At 35.2% G+C, this 25382-nt stretch overlaps 1 protein-coding gene across 1 annotated transcript in view; it reads right to left on the bottom strand.

Moving 5' to 3' along the window:
* The window catches only part of CLGN (calmegin), a 51595-nt gene that overhangs the window by 13322 nt on the left and 12891 nt on the right, over positions 1-25382 (bottom strand). Inside the window, exons 2-9 of the mRNA XM_008685420.2 lie at positions 22920-23072; positions 20810-20883; positions 20095-20153; positions 16921-17062; positions 13196-13277; positions 11569-11761; positions 8473-8662; positions 50-163 (exon numbers count right to left, since the gene is read on the bottom strand). Coding sequence (XP_008683642.1) covers positions 50-163; positions 8473-8662; positions 11569-11761; positions 13196-13277; positions 16921-17062; positions 20095-20153; positions 20810-20883; positions 22920-23063 — 998 coding nt within the window. The 5' untranslated portion in view covers positions 23064-23072. The remainder of the gene's footprint in view (positions 1-49; positions 164-8472; positions 8663-11568; positions 11762-13195; positions 13278-16920; positions 17063-20094; positions 20154-20809; positions 20884-22919; positions 23073-25382) is intronic.

Genomic DNA, 25382 nt, shown 5'->3' on the forward strand with positions numbered 1-25382 from the left:
GCAAGTAAGAAATGTATGAAATTGACATGTGAAGATGAAGAATGTTTACCAGTCATCAGGTTTTTCAGCATTAGGATCTGGAATAAATTTTGGTTCATCATCAAGCCAGCCATCAGGTTTAACAACACTTAAATCTTCTATTTGGGCAGGTTCACTTTCATCCCTGCAAATACAGTATTTTGTGCCAAGTATTAATGATTCAAAAGGTTTAAAAATGCATATGTTACAAAATTCAGAAGATACCAAAAGGCATTTCCTGCCCTTCTGTCTTTGTGCCTACTACTTCCCCCATCTTTCATCCACCAAAATCTTCTGCTAACTTGTCACCTTCTTGTATATGTTCCCTGTTGTGCTCCATGCATACACACATTGGTATACACGGTTTTTTTAAACACAAATGACAGCATTCTATACAGAGTATGTTCAACATTGCGTTTGTTCATTTAAACACTCATTCATTCATCAACAAACACATATTGGAAGCCCACTATGTGCCAAGACAGCTCTACAAGCTGTCAGATATACAGTTTTTCTTAACAGTTGTACAGTTTTCTAATTTGTGGATATACCATAATTTATTTAACCTACCTATTGTTGAGGGACATTCAGTGTTTCCAAAAACATACTATTACAAATAATGCTATAATGAATATCCTGGAATATATTAGAAACTAATACAAAATTAGCCCTCTGTCAGCTATATGAATTGAAAATATTTTTTCCAGTTTCTTGTGTATTTTTTGATATAGTTTTTGGTAGGTGGGGTTTTTTTCTGCCATATTCAAATAATTTTATTTTCACGTAGTTGAAATTTATTGATACTTCTTTTACAATTCTTCAATTTTATGTCATATTTGGAAATGTCTTCCCTACTTCAATATTAGTTTTTTAACTCTCCATATTTAATTCTAGTAATTTTGGATTTTCATTAAAAAAATAACACTTAGAAAATAAATTCTAAAGTATATAAACATAATCATAGTAAGTACTGAATAGAACTACTAATTATAATTTTCATCTTTATAGAAAAGTAGACATTTTAAACAAGAGGTTACATTATGATTTTTCAAACAAACCTAAGTAACAAAATAAATTCAAATAATCAACTCTCTAAATGTAAAGACTTGTACTTGCCTGATATCAATGTTATCTTGAGTCTATCCAAGCTCAGAGTAACTAGAGTTTAAAATTTAAGGGAGCATTTCTTTAGCAGTTTATAAAACAAATTCTAACATGTATGACCAATCAGAAAGAGATTATTGTAAGCAGTTTCTCTCATTTAAGGGCAAACTTATTTCTCAGCCTTACTCTATGGGTAAACAAACACAAAACGATGTAAGAAAATCCACATGGAGAGATGTAGTCCTACCTTTACTGAAAGTATGAATTCATGAAAGTTATGTATTAATAAGTGACTTTTTCTTATTTTTTTAAAAAACCATACTGTTCTTCCTACCTTGTAAAACCTATTTCCTTATTATACTATTTGCTTGAAAGCAAAGACATTTTTATTGCTAATCAGTATCTCTCTTTATCTACAAGAAACCCTTTTGGTTATCCAGTACTACTTACTCTATTTCTGAGTACGGAGTAACCCCAATGTTTACAAACAAACAAGAACTTGAAGAAATAGGAGACCTTTTCCAAAATGAAGTAGAGAGAAAAAAACCTGGTTTATAAAAATGAATAGATCCTCAGTGACATGTGAAACAATATAAAGCAGTCTAACATACATTTACATGGTGTCCCCCCCCCCAAAGAGATGGGAAGGCACGTGGAATTTAAGAAACAAAACAGAGGATCATAGGAGAAGAGAGGAAAACATGATACAAGAAGAAACCAGAGAGGGAGACAAACCATAAAAGACTCAATCTCAGGAAACAAACTGACGGTTGCTGGAGTGGGGGGGGTGGGAGGGATGGGGTGGCTGGGTGATGGACATTGGGGAGGGTATGTGCCGTGGTGAGCACTGTGTATTGTGTAAGACTGATGAACCACAGACCTGTACCCCTGAAACAAATAATACATTATATGTTAATAAAAAAATGCTGCTTAAGCTGTATGCCATTAACAAACAAAATTCAAAGAAAAAATGGCCAAATATTACCCAAATTTGATACAAACTATATAGCCACATCCCCAAAAGCAAGGCAAACACACAAACACACACACACACACACACACACACACACACACACACACACATATCCAAGGCACAACAAAACCAAATTGTTGAAAACGGTAACAATGAATCTTAAAACCAAAGAGGAAAAAATTACACAATAGGTAAAGGAGTAAAAGGATGAGAATGACAACTGACTTATCAGAAACAATACAAGCCTCTAGACAACTCAAAAAATGACTGTTTTAAAATAACTATCAACCTATAATAGTGAAAACATCCTTCAAAAATTAAGGTAAAATAAATTTTCAGGTAATTAAAAGTTGAGAGTTTTCAATGACAGCAGACATGTACACAATATGTCAAGAGAAGTTTATCAGAAGAAGGAAAATAATAACAGACAAAAATGTTTATCTACACAAAAGAAGAGTATCAGAAACAATAACTAAATAATAAATAAAAGAACTTTTCTCCTAATAACTGATTAAAAGATGCTGACTGAAGAATAAATATGTGTGCCCTTCATAGTATAGATAGAGGAAGTAAATGTATGATACTAGCATGAAGGATGGAAGGAGGAAAATATAGGACCCTTATAAGATTAACGTAGACATAAAGTGGTATGACAGTAGACTGTAATAAATTAAAGATGCATATTGTAAACCCTAGAGCAACACTAAAACAATGAGCCACAGAGGAAAAGGTAATAGGCCAACAGGAAAGAAAAAAATAAAAGACTAAAAATAATCTAAAAGAAGGCAGGAAGAAAATATTTTATAAAGCACAGAATATATGGGACAAACAGAAAACAAGTAGGAAGAGAACAAGTACAGTTTATATCCAACCATATTAATAATTACATTAAATATAGATGGTTTAAAACACTCCACTTAAAAGACAAGACCACATATAAGTTGCCTACCAGAAAATCACTTTAAAAATAAAGGCATATATAGGTTACAGGTCAACAGTGGAAAATATTCAATGGAAACATGATTTAAAAGAAAGCAGGACTGTTGACTCAGTATGAGACTAAAGCAGATGTCAAGACAGAGTATTACATGAGTTTATAAAGAAGGATATTATTCTGTAACAATAGAGTGGTTAGCTCCTCAAGAGGTCATGAAATACTGAAAACAGATGTAGTAACAGATCTTCAAAATACACGAAGGAAAAACTAACAGAACTCAGAGGAGTTACAGATAAATCCATCATCATAAAGATTTTAATACTCTTCTCTCAGTAAGAGAACAGACTGAAAACCCATAAATATATAGAAGCTTTCAACCACAGTGATGTAATTGACATTTGTAAATTTTCTGACAACAGAATTAAAAGATGGGAGTCAAAATGAAAATTGTATCTGGGAAATCCACAAATAATTGCCACCAAAGCAACACATTTAAAAACACATGGATCATGGGGCGCCTGGGGGGCTCAGTCATTAAGCATCTGCCTTCGGCTCAGGGCATGATCCCAGAGTGCTGGGTTCGAGAACCACATCGGGGTCCTCCTCTGGGAGCCTGTTTCTTCCTCTCCCACTCCTCCTGCCTGTGTTCCCTCTCTCGCTGGCTGTCTCTCTCTGTGTCAAATAAATAAATAAAATCTTTAAAAATAAATAAATAAATAAAAATAAAAACACATGGATCAAAGAAAAAAATCACTAATCACTAATTAAAAAACATGAATTGAATGTTCTTGCAAATGACATATATTTGTAAAACATAGTTAAAGCAGTGTTAAGAGAAAATTTACAGCTACTTCTATCAGAAGAGATTTTCTAATTTAATAAGCCTGAAAAAAAGAAGCAATAATTTGCTTCAAAGTAAGAAGGAAGTAAATAACAAAATTTTAAAAAGGTCAATAGAAGGGAAAAACTAAAACAAAAGCCAGTTCTTGAAAAAGATCAATGAAATTGATAAACCTCAGGGCGCCTGGGTGGCTCAGTTGGTTAAGGGGCTGCCTTCCACTCAAATCATGATCCCAGGGTCCTGGGATTGAGCCCATGTCAGGCTCCCTGCTCAATGGGGTGTCTGCTTCTCCCTCTCCCTCTGCCGCTCCCCCTGCTTGTGCCCTCTTGCTCCCTCTCCCTCTCTCTCAAATAAATAAACAAAATCTTTAAAAAAAATTTTTTTATTGATAAACCTCTAGTTAGATACATCAAAAAAACAAATTACCATATTAGAAATGAAAGAGGAGTCATCAGTACAGATCATTACAGACATTAGTGATGACGAGAGGTGTTGGAACAATTAGACATCTGTATCTTGATTGAGATCTCACACTACATACAATTAACTTGGAACAGAGTTTTAGTCAAAATTATTTGTCTAGGAAAAAAGCACAAATCTTTATGACATTCACTCGGGCAAAGATTTCTTCGGTAAGACACTAAAATCATGAATCATCAAAGACAAATATTGACAGACTGGACTTCATAAAAATTTAAAAACTCTGTTCTCTATTAAGAAAATTAGGACAATCCCCAGAGTGAGAGGAAATATCTGCATGCTACATATCTTAGTTGACTATTGCTGCATAACCCAAAATTTAGGGGCTTAAAATACTGTTTACTATGTGGTTTCTGAATCAGGGGATCCCTTACTGGGTCCTCTGCTCAGGGCCTCTGACAGGCCGGAATCAAGGAATGGGCCGGCTCTGCAGTCATCTCGGACTGAGGCGGGCGGCTTCTGAAATAGTTCCCGATGATTCCTGCCTCCTGGTACTCAGGCCCATGTAGGCTCCCCTCTCCTTGAGTGTGGGTCGGATTTAAGAACTCGCTACTAATGAACAGAAATCACTGATGGGATGTTACTTCCAAGATTAAGTTATAAGAGACAATATATTAGTTCCTGAAACGCTGTAACCCAAGTACCACAAACTACAGCCTTACAATGACAGAGCTCTGGAGACTAGAAGTCAAAGTTTTGACAGGGCCCTGTTCTCTCTGAAGGCTCTAGGGGAGGATCCTTCTCTGCTTCTCCTTCACTTCTCGTGGTGCTGGCAATACTTGGCATTCCCTGCCTTGTAGATGCATCACTTCAATTTCTGCCTTAGTTGTCACATGGCGTTCTCCCTGTATCTGTCCAAATGTCCCTCTTCTTCTAAGAACACCAGTCACATTGGATATAGGGCCCACCCTAATTCAGTATGACCTCATCTTAACTTGATTACATCTGCAAAGACCCTGATTCCAAATAAAGTCATAATCATTGGTTCTGGGTAGCTATGGATTTGTGGAGGACCCTGTTAATGTGGTAAGGACTGTGACTTCCATCTTCTCTGCACTCTCTCTTCCCTCACTTTTTCCTCCTTGAAGAGAGCCTACTATATTGTGGGCTACTCTCTGGAGAGGCCTAGATTGCAAGGAACCAAGAGAGGACTCTGGCCGACATCCAGCAAGCTGTTCTCAGATTCCTGGATCACAGAAGCTGTGATATAATGTTTTAAGCTGCTAGGTTTTGGGGTAATTTGTTACATAGCAATAGATAACTAATACCTGTATCCAGAATATAAAGAGTTTCCATAACTCAATATAAAAAATAACCCAATTAAAAAAATTGAAAAGATACTTGATCAAAGAAATGATTGAATGGGAAGTGAGTAAAAATTTGCTCAACATGATTAGTTATCAGGGAAATGCAAATTAAAACTACATTAGATATCACTACAAACCTTTTAGAATAGCCAAAGAAAAACAAAAACAAAGAACAGATAGTATCAAAAGATCAAAAGGTAAAAACTCTAGTTATAAAATAAATAAGTCCTGGGGATGTGATGTACAGCATGGTGACTACAGTTAATAATACTGTATTGTATATTTGAAAGTTGCTAAGAGAGTAGACCTTAAAAGTTCCCATCACACACATGCACACAAACACACACACACACACACACACACACACACACACAAATTTGTAACTGTGTGGTAATGGATGTTAATTACACTTAATGTGCTAATCATTTTGCAATTCACACACATATCAAGACATGTTGTACACCTAAATTAATACAATGTTATATGTCAATTATATCTCAATAAAAAAAGATAATACCAAATGCTATAAATATATAAGATCTATAACTCTTAATATTAGTGTGAATGCAAAATGGTATAACCCTTTGGAAAAGTTTGTCAGTTTCTTAGAAATTCAAACATATACTTACTGTATAATCCAGCAATCGCACTCCTAGGTATTTACCCAAGAAAAAGGAAAAATTATGTTTACACAAATCCCTGTCCACAAGTGTTTATAACAGTTTTATTCAAAATTGCCCCAACTGGAAACAACCGAAATTTCCATCAATGTGTAACTAGATAAACAAATTATGTTGAATCCCTATAAATCCCTAAAACAAAACTAACCACTGATAAACACAAACTATGGATAAATTTCAAAAAGTATTATTCTAAATGAAAGAAACCAGAAACAAAAGCTATATACCACATGATTCCATTTTATATGATATTCTGGAAAAGGAAAAGCTCTAAAAGACAAAAAATCAGATCAGTGGTTGCAGGGGATAAGGGTGGGAGAAACTGATTACAAAGGACGTGAGGGGCCTTTTTGGGATGATGGAAATATTCCATATCATGATTGTGGCAGTAGTTACATCATTGTGTATGTCTGTCAATACTCATAGAACTGTATATCTAAAATAAAGGAATTAGCCTATATGAAAAGTATACTTTGATAAATCTGACAGAAAACACACAATGAGAATCCAACAAATATAAAAAGGACAATATTTGCTGACCAGGTGGACTGCAAGGTTAGTCGAATATTGAAAATCAATCAATATAATACACCACGCTAAGAAAATAAGAGAGAAAACCCACATGGTCATCTCACCAGATGCACAAAAGTACTTTACAAAATCCAACACCCAATCATGGAAAAAAACAAAACTCTTTAGTAAACTGAGAACAGAAGTTTTAAAAATCATACATTGTGGGGCGCCTGGGTGGCTCAGTCGGTTAAGCATCCACTGTGGATTTTGGCTCAGGTCAGGATCTCAGGGTTGTGAGATCGAGCCCTGCATCAGGCTCCATGCTGGGTGTGCGGCCTGCTTAAGATTCTCTCTCTCCCTCTCCCTCGGCCCCTCCCTAGCCCTCTAAAAAAGAAATAAAAAACAAAATCATACTTAGTATTTATACCTTCGTAGAGTAACGTATAATACCCATATAATACCTTCATATTATACCTTAGTATTTATACCTTTATGACCAGACAGGGTTAGCCTGTGTGACAAACAGAATGCAGCTGAAGTGATGAAGTGATGACAGGTCACTTCTGAGGTTAGGTTACAAAAGACGCCATGATTTCTGTGGTTGTGCTCTCTCCCTCTCTGTGGCCACTGCCTCTGGGGGAGCTAGCCACCATGCCAGGACCGCACAGAAGGAGAGGCCCAAGCGGCAAGGCACTGACACATCCTGACAGCAGCCACATAAGCCGGTGAAAAAGGGAAGCAGATGCTCCAGCAGCCAGGGTCAAACCTTCCAATGAACGCCTGACTCCAACCGCAGGAGACAGCCTGAGCCAGAGCCAGGCAGCCAGCCGCTCTCAGCGTCCTGCCTCCTACAACGGGGTGAGTTAGGGTGAGCGGACAGGTAGCTCTCACCAGCTGAACTCATAGCTATGGGAACTCAGGAACTGAATACATTTCTTTTAAGGAAAACACTCATAATCCTGTAGCATGAAAACAACACAAATACTCAGCTAAGCAGTCTAGTATGAGTGAATCCTATATAGTTTTATAAGATGTCGAATGAGTGGCTATTTTACGGCCAATAATCATTAACTGAAAAGACTAACTGTATAAAATACGCACACACATATATGATAAAGATCAGACCAGGAATTAAAAGTCAAGCGTTGGTGTTTTAGATTCATGGGACTCCCCCCACATACACACATACACAGCATTGGAAACAGAAAAAAGATACTGAACAAGGCATGAAAATTAAAATATTAATTAAAATGAAAATTTAGATAATTAAAAGGCAAGGATATACAAAATCGATTTTTTTGGAGGGGAGGGGCAAAAAGAGAGGGAGAGACAGAATCTTAAGCAGGCTCCATGCCCAGAGCAGAGTTGGACTTAGGGCTCAATCTCACAACCCTGTGATCATGACCTGCGGCGAAACCTAGATTCGGACCCTAATTGACTGAGCCACCCACGTGTCCCTACAAAATCTATTGTAGAAAAGTATTTCACCCATAATAGTCAAAATAAGTAATTTTAATGTTTAAAAGAGTATGCTTCACTGGTTGTAAACTTCACTTATATGGAATATCGCATTATTGAATTCCACCAACTAATGCTTTGCTACCGAATTCTTCACTTACCAGTCTTCGGGCTTGACAGCAGAAGGATCAGGGATTTTTGCTCTTTCATCCCATTCATCCGGCTTTTTATCATTGGGATCTTCAATTTCTTTGGGAGGATTGATAGCAGGAACCACATCTTCTAGTAGGCTTCCTCGGTTTACAACTATTTGATCGATTAATACTTCAAATGTGTCATCTGGATTCATCACTAAAGACCAATTTAAATATATTACACTTATCATAATGACTGACATTTTAAAGGTAATTTTCTAAATAAGAAAACTACCCTAAATTTCACGGGTAAATTTTTTTGTCAACCAGAAATCGAGGAATTACAATGTATTAAATCAAAGTATGTTAAGATAACTAGTTATAATGTTGTCTAAAACCAAATACAAAATTTTGTCTTAAGTAATAAAAATAATTTAATGAAATGCCCCATACTTCTCAAATAAAGAACATCCAATAGCTAACTCAGTTTGGGACTCTCACAATCAGTCAGCTTCACTTCTTTATAATTATAGAATGCAATCCAATCTTCTTCAGTATTTCAAAATAACTTTTTGAAACTATCTCAAACTTCAAAAGTTGCAAGTGCACTAAAAAGAAATTTTTTCATGAACCACTTGAGAGTAAGTTACTGACTTCACACACACCATCCCTGTATGTTTTAATGTCTATTTCCTACAAACGAGGACATTGCCCTACATAACCCCAATCTAGTCACCAAAATCAGGGAATTCACATTGATACATTACTATCATTTCCTAGAAAATTTCATTGGCATTTCAAATTCAACGATTCATACACTGTAGTGTAAAATATCTTAAGGATGATTGAAAATATTCAAGCTTACACTTACGTCTGTTGGGAGGTGAACTCTAGCTCTCTAAAAGTACGCAAGTCCAAAGTTTCATAATGAACCCCCTTTTCCATTGTAATGACAAAATAAAAGTTCTCTCTTCCTTCTGTAAACTTGGGGGGTGGGGTCACTGGATATACTTTATATCTTTGCAAAGAATGGTAGAAGAAAATAGATGCCTAACACTTGCTTTCAGTAAGCTAAGGAAGTAGGAGCTGTCAATGAATGTCAAGACCATCCTGACTTAGTAAGTGGGCTACCACTTTCTGAAGAAATAGTTCTGAAGCAAGAACAATCTCCAGAGGTTTCAGTCACAACAATACCAAGTTACTTATATCAATATCAAATACTACAATTTATACTGATAAACAATGCAAACACTCAATATTTTCTCCCTTCTCTTTTCCTTCATGTTTCCTCCTCTATTACAGCTGAGATTATAAAACTATACTACCACCCAAAGGAAAAGTCAAGATTTAAGTAGAGCTAAGAGTAAGATCTTAATGTAAAAAAAGTACTAGATTCTTCCTGATTCCAAAAAAAGGCATTTCTCAAGAAAAATCTTGAAAATAATGTGAATAAATTTTGCAACTGAAATTTTTAAAAATTACAGTTGAAACAAAAAAGCATGTAACAAATACTCATATGTGAAAAGATGTCTTTGTCTAAAACTGTACCAAATATTTTAAGTGAATTTACAATAAAAGGCATTGGATTATAAAGCCTTTTAAGGTACTCTGTAAGGTTCTTAGAACATCCTACAAAATGATGTTATAAAGATATAATAGTATTACAGAAAAATTTTTAAAAATCATTCAATAATCCTAGTACAACAAAGTTTTTGTGTGTAGTAGTAAGAAAGCAAATGTTTAAGAGTCAGACTTGAATTTCGATTCTAGTCCTACCAGTTATTTTATTTCCTAGAGCAAGTTACTTAACCCAAGTTAAGGTAAAATAGAGAGAAACTGCTCACCTCACATGATGGTTCTAAGCAAAGTACCTAGCACAGACCACGATATGTATCAGGTTTTCTAGTCTTTCTAGAACTGCGTAATTTGTCTAATGGCCACCATGGTGATACACCTCCACTTTGAATCTCATTTTCTTTTGACATTTTAATATTATAAGCATTTTCCCCTGTTGCTGAACACTTCCATAGGTATCATTTTTGTACTGTATATAAAATTCCTACTGTAATATTCGGGTTGCTTTAAGTTTACAGTATATTTTTACACATAGCTCATTTTCTTTCTTCCGGATTATTTTCTTTGGATAAATTCTTGAAAATGGAATTGTGGTTTCAAAACACATAAACTTACGGTCTTTGATATATTACACCAAGTTGCTTTTCACCAAGTTTGTACAAAGTCTAATGAAATTCATTCGTCCTGTTCTAGTTATAATTTCTCATTATCTCTATAGTTTATGTGCCCCAAAACATCCAGTTCTATTTTCTAATTTCAAAAAAAGCTCTTTACTATCAATGCTGACATTAAAAATAAAATTGGTCATTGCCTTGGCAGACACGAACGTTTCTTCAATTGCAGTCATTGGAAAGGAAACTGAAGTACCTTAGTCCTAGACAGAGTTGGCCTGTCAGGTCCAGACACGCTGTGATTTTAAATAATCACGGACACATCAAAGCTCCGTAACCACACATACTTGGGAAGAGGAGAAACAATCCCTTGTTATGTTACTCCTGCTCAATGCCTATGGAACCTCCTATTTACTAAAGTAAAGCTAAATATGTTAATGAAGTGGTTGCTCAATACTTTCTCTTTCAAAGTTTAAATATGTGCCACGAGGACCATGAGGTAGGATCTAACAACAATCACAATGGCCTGGAAAGTCCAAGCTTCTGAGCTTGGCATCAAGGACTTCTTCCTCTTTAATCTTATTTTCCAGTTTCCTCATCTTACAGCACCACTAATGTCATAGCACCTAAAATATCCTTCTCTCCTCCTATTTTCCATGATCTAGCCACACTTCAAAACTAGTTAATATATAATCTCCTTTCCTAAGTTTTCTCTGAGTCCCCAAACTGGAAGGAATATTGCTTTTGAACTCATACCTCACCTGCACCTCTCATATGGCACTTTACTTTCTACCTGCACCACACGCATTATAATTATCCTGAAAAGATAAGCTCCTTAAAAGTAGGATCCATGTTTGTTTCTCCCAAAGCACCTGCCATGAAAATATCAGTAGTCAGTAAATATTTTTGAATTAATGAATCAATTAAAAGGATATACCAAGGGTATAAAGATGAGTCTTCCTGTCTGTAAAGAACTTTTTAAGGTCTACGTCTGGAGGTTTGGCATGTTTCTCTTCAAAAACTCCAGTTTTAGGATGTTTATGTCTGAAGATAAAATGAAGTTTATAATCTTCTCCACATTTATCTGGTCCAAACATAATGGTATAGGATGTTTTATCATAAAAGTTTTCCTTCAAAGAGAGATGTGTTGGGATTAGTCCAGAATTCGAGTATTTAATGAATTTTTCTATTCTATCCAATTGGGTAGAGGTTATAAAAATGTATTAAATGCTAAATCACCAAAGAATTATTTGACACAAGTGACAATAAAGGATGCAGAAAAAAGAAAATTTTTATTTCAAAAAAAGATTCCTTAAAAAATGCACATGCTACTTCCTTCCTAAAAATGTAGGACAGAAGCTGAAACCACCCTACCAACGTCATAAGCAGCTTTAGTTACTTTATGTAAATCTGTATTATTAATATTTTGTTAAGAAAATTAAGCATAGAGAAAGCATACTTATGTCTTTAAGACTATAATGTGACTCCTCATTCAAGAAGACAGCGGAAAATGACCTTCCTGAGCACAGAGTGAAGAGAGATTCAGACACAAAAATAGACACAGAGACATGCTCCCTGTTTTACTACTACTAATTTCTCTTTATTTGGCATGGCCTATTAGTTAAAAGCATGGGATCTGTTGTCAGATACCGGGGTTCAAATCCTACCACTGCCACTTAAACAGCTGTATGTGGCTCTGAGTAAATTTCTTAGCCTTGTTGTAGTCCCCTTTCATTACCTTTTCAATATGAAAATAATAACAGCACCTACCTTATAACGTTTCTCTGAGGATTAACTGAGTTAATCAGCTAAAGTAGTTAGAAAAATACCTAGCATTTAATTTTATTATGTCATTATTACCTTTGAATGATGGTCACCTTATGACACCCAAACCCAGAGCTTCAACATACACTACAACTGGCCTCCCCTTTAACTAATCCTAATAATAGTAACAGGAATCCTTCAGTCCATGTTTCACAGCCTATGCACAGCCATGCATTCGGACAAATATCTCACTGATGTCTCATTTATCTTATGTCTGTTAAATGCAGAAGCCTGGACCCAGCCCCCAGCAGGAGAATGCTACAAGAAATGTCTCCAACCTGATACACTCGCTTCATTCTCAAAACATTTTTACCCCCATTATTTTTTGTGGACTGCCAGCCCCTAAACTGGCCCACCTTTTTTATGTGGTTCTTTGGCCGTTTCGTTTTACTGCTTTGCTCTGTTATTTTACTTCTCCGAACAAACTTCCAATTCTTAATTTGTAAAGAAAGTAACTCTAAGCTGATCTTTTGATGACATTTATAAGCACCATGTTATTTTTTACTTATAGACGTGGCAAACTTTATTATGTTGCTAAAGATTACAAAACTGATGCCATCAAGGAACACGGTTGTGTAGGAAACTTGAAGGCACGCTCTGCAAGCTATATAAACTCATGCTGGTTAAAGGTTTTTAAGGTTCTTTTTGATTTCAGCTGAAAATAAAAATTTCAGTTTTCTCAATTACTCCTTAAAAACATTAACTTTAATAAGGTTTTCTTAAACATTAAAATATCATACCAGATTCAAACCATCAGTGTCTGCTAGGAGTTTAATGTATGCACCTCCACAATCAATACCATCTTGAAAATTTACTTCATATCTAAATGAAGGGAAAAAGAATCATACTGCTGATAAATAAAAAATTGCTAATTGCTCTTCAAAATCGAATGTATTACTCTCAATTCATTTACACATAAATGTTTTACATCACCAGAAAGCTCTTACAAAGCATACGCACAACGTGTAGGGAAGAGGCAGAAATGCTTGTTCTATGCACATCCTTAAAACACTAAAAATAGAATTATTATAATCAACTACAGAAAAGCCAACCAACTTGCTGAAATAATTTTTTTCCATCAAAACTGCTGAAGTAAGGATAAGATACTTTAAAACTATAGCAGGAAACTTCAAATTCAGATAAGGTATACAACATACATATTTCTTTATAAACTACAAAATGAAGATTATAAGGACCATAGCTACAGCAACAGATGTCTAAGAAACTGCTGGTAGATCTTAGATAGATCCAGTTCACTAATTTGTATTTTAACTCAACTATACCTAAACCATATTAATTAACTTGTACACTTAATTAAATACCTCTAGCCAAAGAGAGTTCATCATCCATCAATAACCTGGAGTATTTCACACCTTAACAGCCAGGAAATACAGAAGCACAACAGAAAGAGTGAACTGACGTGAGAGCCTTTTCATGGATTTGCAACGCTGTGTCACTTTCAGAAAAAGATTTTGTTGTTTTTGTTTTTTTAAAGGAAATGGTCTTGTTTAGGCAATAGACACAGACATATCAAGCAGTATTTAGGAGGAATTTTTGGTAAATTATTGAATTTCATGTGAAATAATCAATGAAATAGCCCTCAGAGAGAAAAACAGTAAAAACCAAAACGGTTGTAACTCGGTTTGATGAATTCCGGGAAAAAGAGATGAAAACTAGAGAAACAACAGGAGTTTTTAAATGATTCTTAAAAAAAAAAACAGAACTGCAGTGATACAAAAGTAAAAGCAAGAGAAAAATAGCAGACAAAACTCTGACAGTTTGAACCTAATTAGTGTATATATTTTGCACTGAAAAGAACAAAGGAAATACAGTAAAATTTTAAGTGATTGTCTGAGTTGCCAGATTATGGTGATCTTCCCCCTCCTCTCTACTCTGCTTTGTTTCTCAAGACGTCTACAACGGTGGTTACCATCATGTATTCTGGAGCCAGAGAGACCTGAGATTTATTCTTGATTCTGCCACTTACTCTAGTGACACGTGGGGGTAAAGCCACATTATTCAAGCTCAAGGACCTCAAAGGATTGTGATGCTTAAATAATACCATGCACGGCAATGGGCAGATGCCCAAAATGTTAATTCTGTTATGATCAAAAGAAAGGGTTTGTTCATTTTCATTTTTCAAATAAAGGACAGTTTGTTTTCCTCAAAGCCTTGTCACTATTTTTAAGCAGTAGGTGACAAATTTGTTCTCATGGAACATGTTTTTATAGACTATAAAGTAAAAGAAATGGTGCACAGCATGAATGAAAGGTAAATATTATTTTAGGTAAAATAAAATAAAAAGATAGTTTTATTATAGGTGATATAAGGACAAAGGGTTCTGTGAAAAGGTAAGAACTGAAAAAAAATGTTATAAACTGTCTCCATAAATATGAACACAGCTTTGTGGTTGTAATATGCCTAGACCCAATCATTATGTCTATTTCTTACACTGCAAACTTCCAGAGTTTTCAAATCATGAACTTGTGCCTAATGTAAACAATTTGTAGTGGATTAGAGATCAGTGAAATGTGTGTCCTATAGCTCGACTGCTGCTATTCCTTCGTCACAGGAAAAACGAAGACGTGTAAGAGTATGTGGCAACCCTATTTTCTGAGAGTATTATTCCCTACACGGTCCTATGAAGTAGTAATTATCATTACAGGGGAAAATTCTGTGGTCAAATATGTCTGGAGGACACAATACTGAAGTTAAAAACAGGTTTTTGCATGTAGAACTTCCTTCTCCAAGTCATTAATGGGCAAGCAAATATGCTTCCTTATGTCTACAGTTAGGATATTCTTCGTTACTAAAACTTACATGACCACATAATGCATTTTAACATGTACACCATTTGGGAAAAGCAGCTTTAGAGTAAAGTTATATTATGAATCCATTGTATTTATTGTAGTTAATATAAAATTTCTTTATCCCATTTCATTTTACCAATATTAAGAGAAGACACTCATTCTCCTTCTTTGAGTTGTTTTTAAGCATATCAAAGACTGCTATTCAATTCCTCTTGGACCCCTTTTCTTTTTTTCAGGACATAATTTCACAATTACTTAATAATTCTTCTAGACTTATTATCCAATCTTTGCTTCTATCTTTTGCTTACTTCCCTAGCAGTGATTTATACCTTCTGAAAATACTAAATTTGATTCATTTTACTCTGAAAATATTACACTTTCTATTATTTTTCTTTACTCTTTCATTTAAGCCACAAAAGGTCAAAATAGAAAGTGATATTCTATTCAACTAAGTTTCAACAGAATAATAGGATTTACTTTCAAACTTTCAAGAAAAAAGAAAAGCCAAACCCTGAATAATGACAAATGATATCAAGCTCAAATATTAGTTCCAATAAGTACTTGTAAAAATATTTTTAATTTGTTAAAATAATAGTCACATACTCTTTGACATTATTTAAAACTTTATATTTATTGACGTGACAGTGCAACTAAGCCAAAGCGACACAAGTGAGAAATGAAGCCAGTTACACCAAATGCCATATTATTTTAAATCTCTAAAACACAAAAATGGCATTTTAGTTATCCTATGTAGGAACATGTGTAACATGTTAACAAAAAACCTGAAGGGATTCTAGAGTGATATACTTCACAGTTAATATTTGTGTTGTCATTAAATTTGGACAGCCAAATCTTCTAACATAACGGATAAAATAACATTTACGTATTTCCTTTTCTTTGTTTTGAATTCGAATTTTATCAGCTTTGTAATTATATTTGTATAGATCTATCTTGTTTTATATCCAATTTATGTAGGTGAATCTTGAAGAATTTATACCTGATTCTATGACAGTATACATGTAAGCAACATTGTAATAAAACTAGTTTATGGTACGTTGTGGGTGAGGGGAGGGAAGGATTGTCTGTGAAAACATGTGCCCTTTGATGGAATGAACACTGGGGGTTATATGCAACTGCTGAATCACTGAATTACCTCTGGCACTAATAATACACTATATGTTAATTAATTTGAATTTAAATTTTAAAAAATTAAAAAAATAAAAGGTGGAAAGACACTGATCTATATACACATGTCCTTTTTAAAATAAATGTTTCCTTTGAATCTTATACCTGGTTTAACAGCAACATTTATGGTTTTATTCTGAATATACTGAAGTTAATATCCTCAGAGCAAGTAATTTTAAGAAAAGAGTTAAAATAAAAATGGTTACTTTAGTATGTATTTTATAGTCTATGGTGGCAGAATTTTTTATATTACATATATATTATATAATTTTTAAATCAACCTGGCTTTCCCTCAAAACCTCAGAGTGTCTGTGTACACACATGCATTATATATTTAAGTAAGTGAAACTGAAAAAGAAATCTGGATTTTTATGCCCATTTTATACCCATCACAACTATATTCAGAAGCCAAATTATACAAAACTAACACAAATTTCAGAAAAAGTACTGAAAAACATAATAAAACTTACTGAACGATCAAGGGTTTATCAGCAAAAATGAAGGGCTTTGCTAATACAGCAGCTATCGCATGATGCTTTGCTCTAGATTTCAGTACCAGGCCTCTATCACCAGGCACTCGGTTTTCTTTCAATTCTTCTATTTCCCATCTTCCTAAAATATAAAACAAACTAATTAAACTAAAACCCAAAACACTGACTTACTAATTATTTACCAGCAGTGACCAATAAGATTTTTTCATGACAGATTATTTGGGAAAAAGAAAACAAAATTTTAAATCAATGCACAGAAATCAGTTGCATTTCTATACACCAATGAGACAGAAGAAAGAGAAATTAAGGAGTAGATCCCATTTACAATTGCACCCAAAACCATAAGATACCTAGGAATAAACCTAACCAAAGAGGCAAAGGATCTGTACTCAGTAAACTATAGAACACTCATGAAGGAAACTGAGGAACACACAAAGAAATGGAAAAAGTTCCATGCTCATGGATTGGAAGAACAAATATTGTTAAAATGTCTACGCTACCTAGAGCAATCTACACAGTCAATGCAATCCCTATCAAAATACCATCAACTTTTTTCACAGAGCTGGGACAAATAATCCTAAAATTTGTATGGAACCACAAAAGACCCAAATAGCCAAAGGAATGTCGAAAAGGAAACCAAAGCTGGTGGCATCACAATTCCGGTCTTCAAGCTCTATTACAAAACTGTAATAATCAAGACAGTATGGTACTAGCACAAAAACAGACACACAGATCAATGGAACGGAATAGAGAACCCAGAAATGGACCCTCAAGTCTATGGTCAACTAATCTTGGACAAAGCAGGAGAGAATATCCAATGGAATAAAAGACCGTCTCTTCAACAAATGATGTTGGGAAAATTGCACAGACACATGCAGAAGAATGAAACTGGACCATTTCCCTACAACACACACAAAATAGACTCAGAATGGATGAAAGGCCTAAATCTGACACAGGAATCCATCTGTGACCTCAGCTACACAAACTTCTTGCTAGACACATCTCCAGAGGCAAGGGAAATAAAGGCAAAAATGAACTATTGGGACTTCATCAAAATAAAAAACTTCTGCACAGCAAAGGAAACAGTCAACAAAACCAAAAGACAACTGACAGAATAGAAGAAGATATTTGCAAATGACGTATCAGATAAAGGGCTAGTATCCAAAATCTATAAAGAACTTGTCAAACTCAACACCCAAAGAACAAATCACCCAATCAAGAAATGGGCAGAAGATGAGACATTTCTCCAAAGGCGGCATCCAAATGGCCAACAGACACATGAAAAACTGCTCCACGTCACTCGGCATCAGGGATAAATACAAATCAAAACCACAATGAGATACTACCTCACAACAGTCAGAATGGCTAAAATTAACAATCAGGAAACGACAGATGTTGGCGAGGATGTGGAAAAAGGGGATCCGTCCTGCACTGGTTGGTGGGAATGCAAGCTGGTGCAGCCACTCTGGAAAACAGTAAGGAGGTTCCTCAAAAAGTTGAAAATAGAGCTACCCCACAACCCAGCAATTGCACTACTGGGTACTGACCCCAAAGATACAAATGTAGTAATCTGAAGGGACACCTGCACCCCAATATTCATAGCAGCAATGTCCACAATAGCCAAACTATGGAAAGAGCCCAGATGTCCATCAACAGGTGAATGGATAAAGAAGATGAATATGTATACCACACAATGGAGTACTACGCAGCCTACAAAAAGAATGAAATCTTGTCATTTGCAACAATGTGGATGGAACTAGAGGGTATTATGCTAAGTGAAATAAGTCAATCAGAGAAAGACAATTATTATATGATCTCACTCATATGTGGAATTGAAGAAACAAGGCAGAGGATCATAGGGGAAAAGAGGAAAAAATAAGACAAAATCAGAAAGGGAGACAAACCTTAAGAGACTCTTAATCACAGGAAACAAACTGAGGGTTGCTGGAGGGGAAGGGGGTTGAGGGATGGGGTAACTGGGTGATGGACACTGGGGGGGGTATGTGTTGTAATGAGCACTGGGTATTATATAGGACTGATGAATCATAGACCTGTACCCCTGAAACAAATAATATATTATATGTTAATTAACTAAACTTAAATTTTTTAAAAAAGGTTGATTTGGGGAAAACAAAAAAAAATTTTAAATAAGAAATAATATCTGCAACTGTATGCATGGCGGCCTTTGTTTTCTCCTATCCGGGAATGGTTTCATTTTCTTAGCTAAAACTGGATTGTACTTCTCTGACTTTTCAATCAATGAAATTATAAAAGGAAGACATGCATACAATCTTCATCTCACACTAAATGAACTAGGAAAAGAAAGTAGACAGTTGACACCCATTGTCCTCATGTTACAGCCTGTTGGAGTCTGTGTGTGAGGTCACATCCTTATGGGTACGAAGTCCTCTGAGAGAGGGAATTTCCACGATCAGTCACCTTGAGAAGAGGCTGATCTTGCTTTAGGGTACAACCAAGGAGGAGGTTGATTTTAGACGAGGAGGAGGAAGAAATTCTTTCATCATACTCCGAAAAAGTCCTGTTAGGGAAGAAAAGACCCTTGCATATAGGACATTTCTCTCTATGGCTAAGCCTGAAGATATTCCTAGCAGAGACCCAGTGACAGTGGATATAAGGCCTGGAGATGCAGGCTCCAGCAGTACCCACATATCTTGTAGCTTTATAAATGACGCTGCTCTGCACTGGCGAGGAGAATCTTGCCCTCAGCTACAACTTGATGTAGATGTGCCCATGCTCGAGATAAACAACAGAGAACAGCAGGAGCTGGAGAAACACTGCTGCTGGACATGCAGTGACTACCGCGGGGGAGTGAAAATTCAACTCTTCTGAGTTAGGAAACCAGATGGCGGCTTAAGCATGGATCACCCAGGGACTTCCGGAAGTATCAAAAGGAGACAAAAGACTGAACGTTCTGTTGTGAAGCATGATGGGGCCCCAGACCCCAAATAGTGTACATATATATTATTAGAAATATAGAAATAATCTTAAAATATCATAGAAATATAATAGAATATATATTACATATATATTTATATATAAATAGAATAGAAATATATAATAGAAACATAATCTCAAAAGCTAGTGAACTCACGGTCATTCTAGTTTTAGTGAATATTTAAATAAATATTTTACCATCATATATGGAAATCTCTGAATCTGTATCATCTTTCTTTGCTTTTGATAAGACCCACCTGTAAATAAAGATAAAAACAAATACATATCATTAAAAATAAAACCAGCAATTTATAGACACAATGCATATTAGAAATACAACAAAACATTACTCAACAGTAACTTCTCATTAAAAAATAAATGCTTAGAGGCTAAATAAAGATGCCCATATAGAATCTTGCAAGGCTAGGGTTAAATCCTATTTGGAATCCACAATTTACTAGTTGTATGATCATATATAAGATATACTAAGCCTCAGTTTCCCCACCTGTAAAATGGAGATAAAGATAGTACCTACCTACCTACTTTGGACAGTGTCTAGTATATAATATTAAATAGTAACATTTATTTTTTTTACCAATATTTAGGATGGAACAGTAATTTGAATTTGTCATCTGAAATCAGATTAATAATATGTCTTTAGGAATGAAGAAATTTTATAAATTTTTACTTTATATTCATAATTCATTTGTATTATTTTCTTTGTATAAATGAGTAACTCAAGTTAAACATTTCTATCAATAACAAAAAAGCATCAAGGTACTGGTTCACACTGCCAAATAAAGTACTTTAACATTTTTTATAGTTTTGTAGTAGAGGCAATTTTCATAGACCAATAACCAATAACTTCAAAAAAGCTAATTAAATCAAAGAAAACATTCTCTTGAATACTCACCCAGCCAACCTTCCACTATCAAAAGTTTCTGTAAAATATACTTCTCCTATAGGTTGAGGTGTCTTATATTTAATCTAGAAAATAGATGTTTTTAAATCTAAAGTTATTCATCTTTGCAAATATTTTAATTAAATAATCTCACTAGTTAAGAACACAGTATGTAATGCACATATAAGTAAAAAACATAAAAGGTGATGTGGCCTCAAAATTTCGTATCCTAGTGCAGTAAGATATAAGAGAGCATCAGAGATACAATGCCAGAAAAAAAATGCTGTAAGTGCAAACAGAGAATACACTGATTCCTTCTAACACAGGAGGGATGGGGAAAACTCTGTTAGAGAAGGCCTCATGACATGGCCTTGAGAGGATCCTAACAGGTGACAATATTTGAGAATACAAATCATTAGAAATAGAGGAAATACCATGATCCAACACATGTAAGATGAAAAATGTAGCAAGCACGTAGACTAGTTTAAAATTAACTCTTAAATTTCACTGTTACATGATAGAGGATGAGGATACCATTTTGAGAGATTAGGAACCCAAAGAAGAAAACGATTCAATAGAGAAAGCACTGCAAAGCAATTATCTGCAAAGCACGGTTTCAAGGGCCCTGTAAGTGTCAGCTGCTGTAATGATAATGGTATTGGTGGTGGTGATACGGTGGTTCTTTTAATCCGCGTAAGACTTCTTTGAGCAAAATGTTATTACTGCACCCATGTTACATCCACTGTCGCACAGTTAGATAGTTATAGGACATGATAGGAGCTCAGGCTGTCTGGCTCCAAAGCTTATACACTTAACTGCGGTGCTATACAGAACATACCAACAGAACAATTCATTGACAAATTTGATTCAAAAGATAATTTGAACTGATGATGAATGAATAAATTTTGCCTAAAGTAACAGATCAATTTGGGCCCTTACTGCATCGCTGTGATTTTACCTGTATGATTATGAGATTTCTTTTCTCAGCCTTTAGGGAAAAGGATGCAGAAGTATTTTTTCTATTCACTATCTCTACCCCAACCTAATAGTACATTTCCTGTCTCTTTAAGGGGTGTGGAAATCAATAATCAAACACAATTCCACATAATCACTGAAAGGTCAAGATTCCATTCCTATCATTTTTTCAAATATCACCAAATGCAGTTAAAGTGGTAGGTATCTCCCAACTCCTCTGAAGTATTAACCTCCAACGACCCTTGCAGGAGCTGTGCCCTACGTCAGTCATCGGCACTTTGATTACTTACTTCTGTAGGTTGCATAAGTAGGTTTTAAACGAAATGTCCTTGTGGAGTTTAAAATTTAACAAGAGAAAGAATATTTAGCTTAAACAGCTAAACAACACTTTCCTTCGCAGATAAAAAACTCTCTAAGTGAGGCGAAGTCTGTAAAAGCTATATGCTATGGTCCTCAGCCCTTTAAGCAGCTGCTAGCACGATACCATTGATGCATTCTTACCATCAAAAAGATCTCTGAAAAAATGTCTGCTTGTCCCAATATTATCTATGAATATTCCTCAGTGTAAAATTCTTCTGGATTGTCAGGATGTACAAAAATCTCCACAAGGCTTTTCAGACTCCTGTTAGTCCCCCCCCCAAACCACATCTTAACAATGCTGAGCCACAAACATGGGTGAGCCTTATTAAAGGCCTACCTCATGATCACTTCCCTTTCTAATTCATCCTCCTCATTAGCATTTCCTTTCCGCAGAGAAATAAGGAAACCGACTTCCTGTACTTGTAGGAGAACTGCAAATTATACTACCTTATCTCCTATCTGAAGAGGGCTGGCAACGTCAGAAGAAAGATTGAAAACCTTTCTCTTAGACAGAAGTCCACCAGTCCCTCAGCAGTGACAAATTCCTGTGCTGATAGTAAACTCCTTCCCCGTATTTTCTTTGTAATAAAACGGTGCTAGGTACAATGCATACATTTCTGTCATACACAGGCACTCTAAAACATAGCAAGAAATCGTTGGGAAAAAACAGTGTTTTCCTATTTGTTTAGAAAATGAATACTCTTAGAACTGAAATGAATCTTAAGAGGTCACTCTCCTCTGCATCCTGTCAAGGAATAGCTTACAACTCATTTCTCAATAACCTTACCTCTGAGGAGAGTTCACCTTCATTCACATCAGCCTCTTCTGAATTTTCATCAAAGTCTTCCATCTCAACACCATCATCCATAAATTCTGCATTAATTGAGGTGAACAGAAGACCCAAACATAGCCAAAAGCTTTGGAAATGCATACTGGTTACCTGTGAAGTTAAAAGTTATCAGTGAAAATGAAAGTTGTGAAAAATATGTAAGTATACTTACAAAGAAATAATTTTTCTTTAATACTGCCTTTAGGGTAGCTTTTAAAACAAATCATTTACAAAATTACTTAAATTATACTTCGAACAAATAAAAACACAAACTTCAAATCCCACAGGACACATATTCTAGAGCTACCCACCTGCCTCCAAAAACAAAGAGCCAAGGGGCAACTGGGTGGCTCAGTTGGTTAAGCGGCTGTCAGGTCCTGGTCTCAGAGTCCTGAGATCCAGTCCCACCTAGGGCTCTGCTCAGCAAAGAGTCTGCTTGTTCCTCTCTCTCCCTCCCCTCTGCCCTTCCTCTGCGCAGGCACGCACTCGCACTCACACTCCCTCTCCCTCTCTCAAATAAATAAATAAATAAATAAATAAATAAATAAATAAATAAATAAAATCTTTTAAAAAACAAAGAGCATTTAAACTTAAAGATATAAACAATAGTGATTATGAAACTCAAATAATATGTGCATCCCTGGGATGTCTGGGTGGCTCAGTCGGTTAAGCGTCTGCCTTTGGCTCAGGTCATGATCTCAGGCTCTTGGGATCAAGGCCCGCATTGGGCCCTGCTCAGTGGTGAGCCTGCTTCTCCCTCTCCTTCTGGCTTGTGCTCTCTCTCACTGTCTCTGTCTCTGTCTCTCTCTCAAATAAATACAATCTTTAAAAAAAATATGTGGACCCCTTTAAAAGAAATAAGGATAATGATTCTCAAATGTTTGTTTTTTTATTACAATGTTGCTTAAGTATATACAAACATACAACCAGAGTTTCATAATTACAAAGCCAAAGCACATTTACATATAAACACCAAAAAAAACTAAAGAAAAATAATTTTATTACAATTCAATGTGACAGTCTTTTCATGAACCAAATCACAGGTAAAGAACAATCAGAACTGCTATCAGGTGCACTAAGATGGATAATGTTCTTTTACATATATCGTAATACTTTGATAACTCAATAATCTAACCATTTCTCTATTTAAGTCCTGCAAAATGTCCATTCCGTATTATAGCACCACTTGAGCAGAAACCAAATATAATTTGGCTGCTCTTGGGAGAAATATATGATTTGTATAATTACGCCTTGCTCTATTCCCATTAACATGTTAAAATTCAAGTTTTATTGTTTGGTGCCAATGGCCTTTTAAACACAAAGTAACGTGGACACTGAAAGAGTGTGCCAGTTCTTGGTTATAAGGTGGGTAGGTGATCCACGTACAGTCCTATCACTTTTTTTTCCAGTTACCATCAACGTGAAAAATTTTTTAAAAAAGTAAATTCTTAGAACTCTTAGATCTTCCAGAAAATATCTATAGACCCTACATGGGTCTGCTTAAGAAACACCGGCTTTATGAGATAAGCAATTTACATCGACCAGAATGGCTATAATCAAAAAAAAGACAATAACAAGTGCTGAGAGGATGTAAAGAAATTGGAACCTTTATACCCTGCTGGCAGGAATGTAAAATGATGCAAGTTTTGGGAGTTCTTATGGCAGTTCTTCAAAATGTTAAAAATAGAATTACTCTACAACCTAGCAATTCCACTGTTAGGTGTCTACCCAAAAACTTAAATATAGATGTTTAAAGAAACATTTTTCAAAATAACCAAAAAGTAGAAACAACCCAAAGTTCATCAACTAATGCTTAAACAAAATGTTGGCTATCTATACAATAAAATATTATTACCAATAAAACAAAATGGATTACAGATATGTTATAAGATAGATGAATCTCAAAAATCATGCTGAGTGAAAGAAGCCAGTAATAAAACAAAAAGACACAAGCAAATCCACAGAAACAGAAAATAGATTCAGTGAGTGCCTCGGGAAAGGAGTGGGAAGAAAGGGTTAAGGGGAAATGAAAATGTTCTAAAATTGGATATGGTAATAGTTACATAACTCTGTAAATGTATTAAAACCCATTCACTTTCATACATTAAACATATGAACTTGAAGGTGTACAATGTATTAATAAAGCTGTTTTTAAAAAAGAAACGTCGGATTATAAAACGTTTTCTTCCATACAGTTAGCCCAAGTGATTAGAACTCTTCTTTTTTTCATCTCCCATGCCTGTATCCCTCATCCATCCACCCAGCTCCCCTCTGGTAACCATCGGTTTGTTCTCCATAGTTAAGAATCTGCTTCTTGGTTCGTTTCTTTCTTTTTTCCCTTTGTTCTTTTGTTTTGTTTCTTAAAATTCCACATTTGAGCGAGATCATATGGTATTTGTGTTTCTCTGACTGGCTTATTTT

The sequence above is a fragment of the Ursus maritimus genome, unplaced genomic scaffold, assembly GCF_017311325.1.
Source record: "Ursus maritimus isolate PB19 unplaced genomic scaffold, ASM1731132v1 scaffold_11, whole genome shotgun sequence".
Lineage (NCBI taxonomy): Eukaryota > Metazoa > Chordata > Mammalia > Carnivora > Ursidae > Ursus > Ursus maritimus.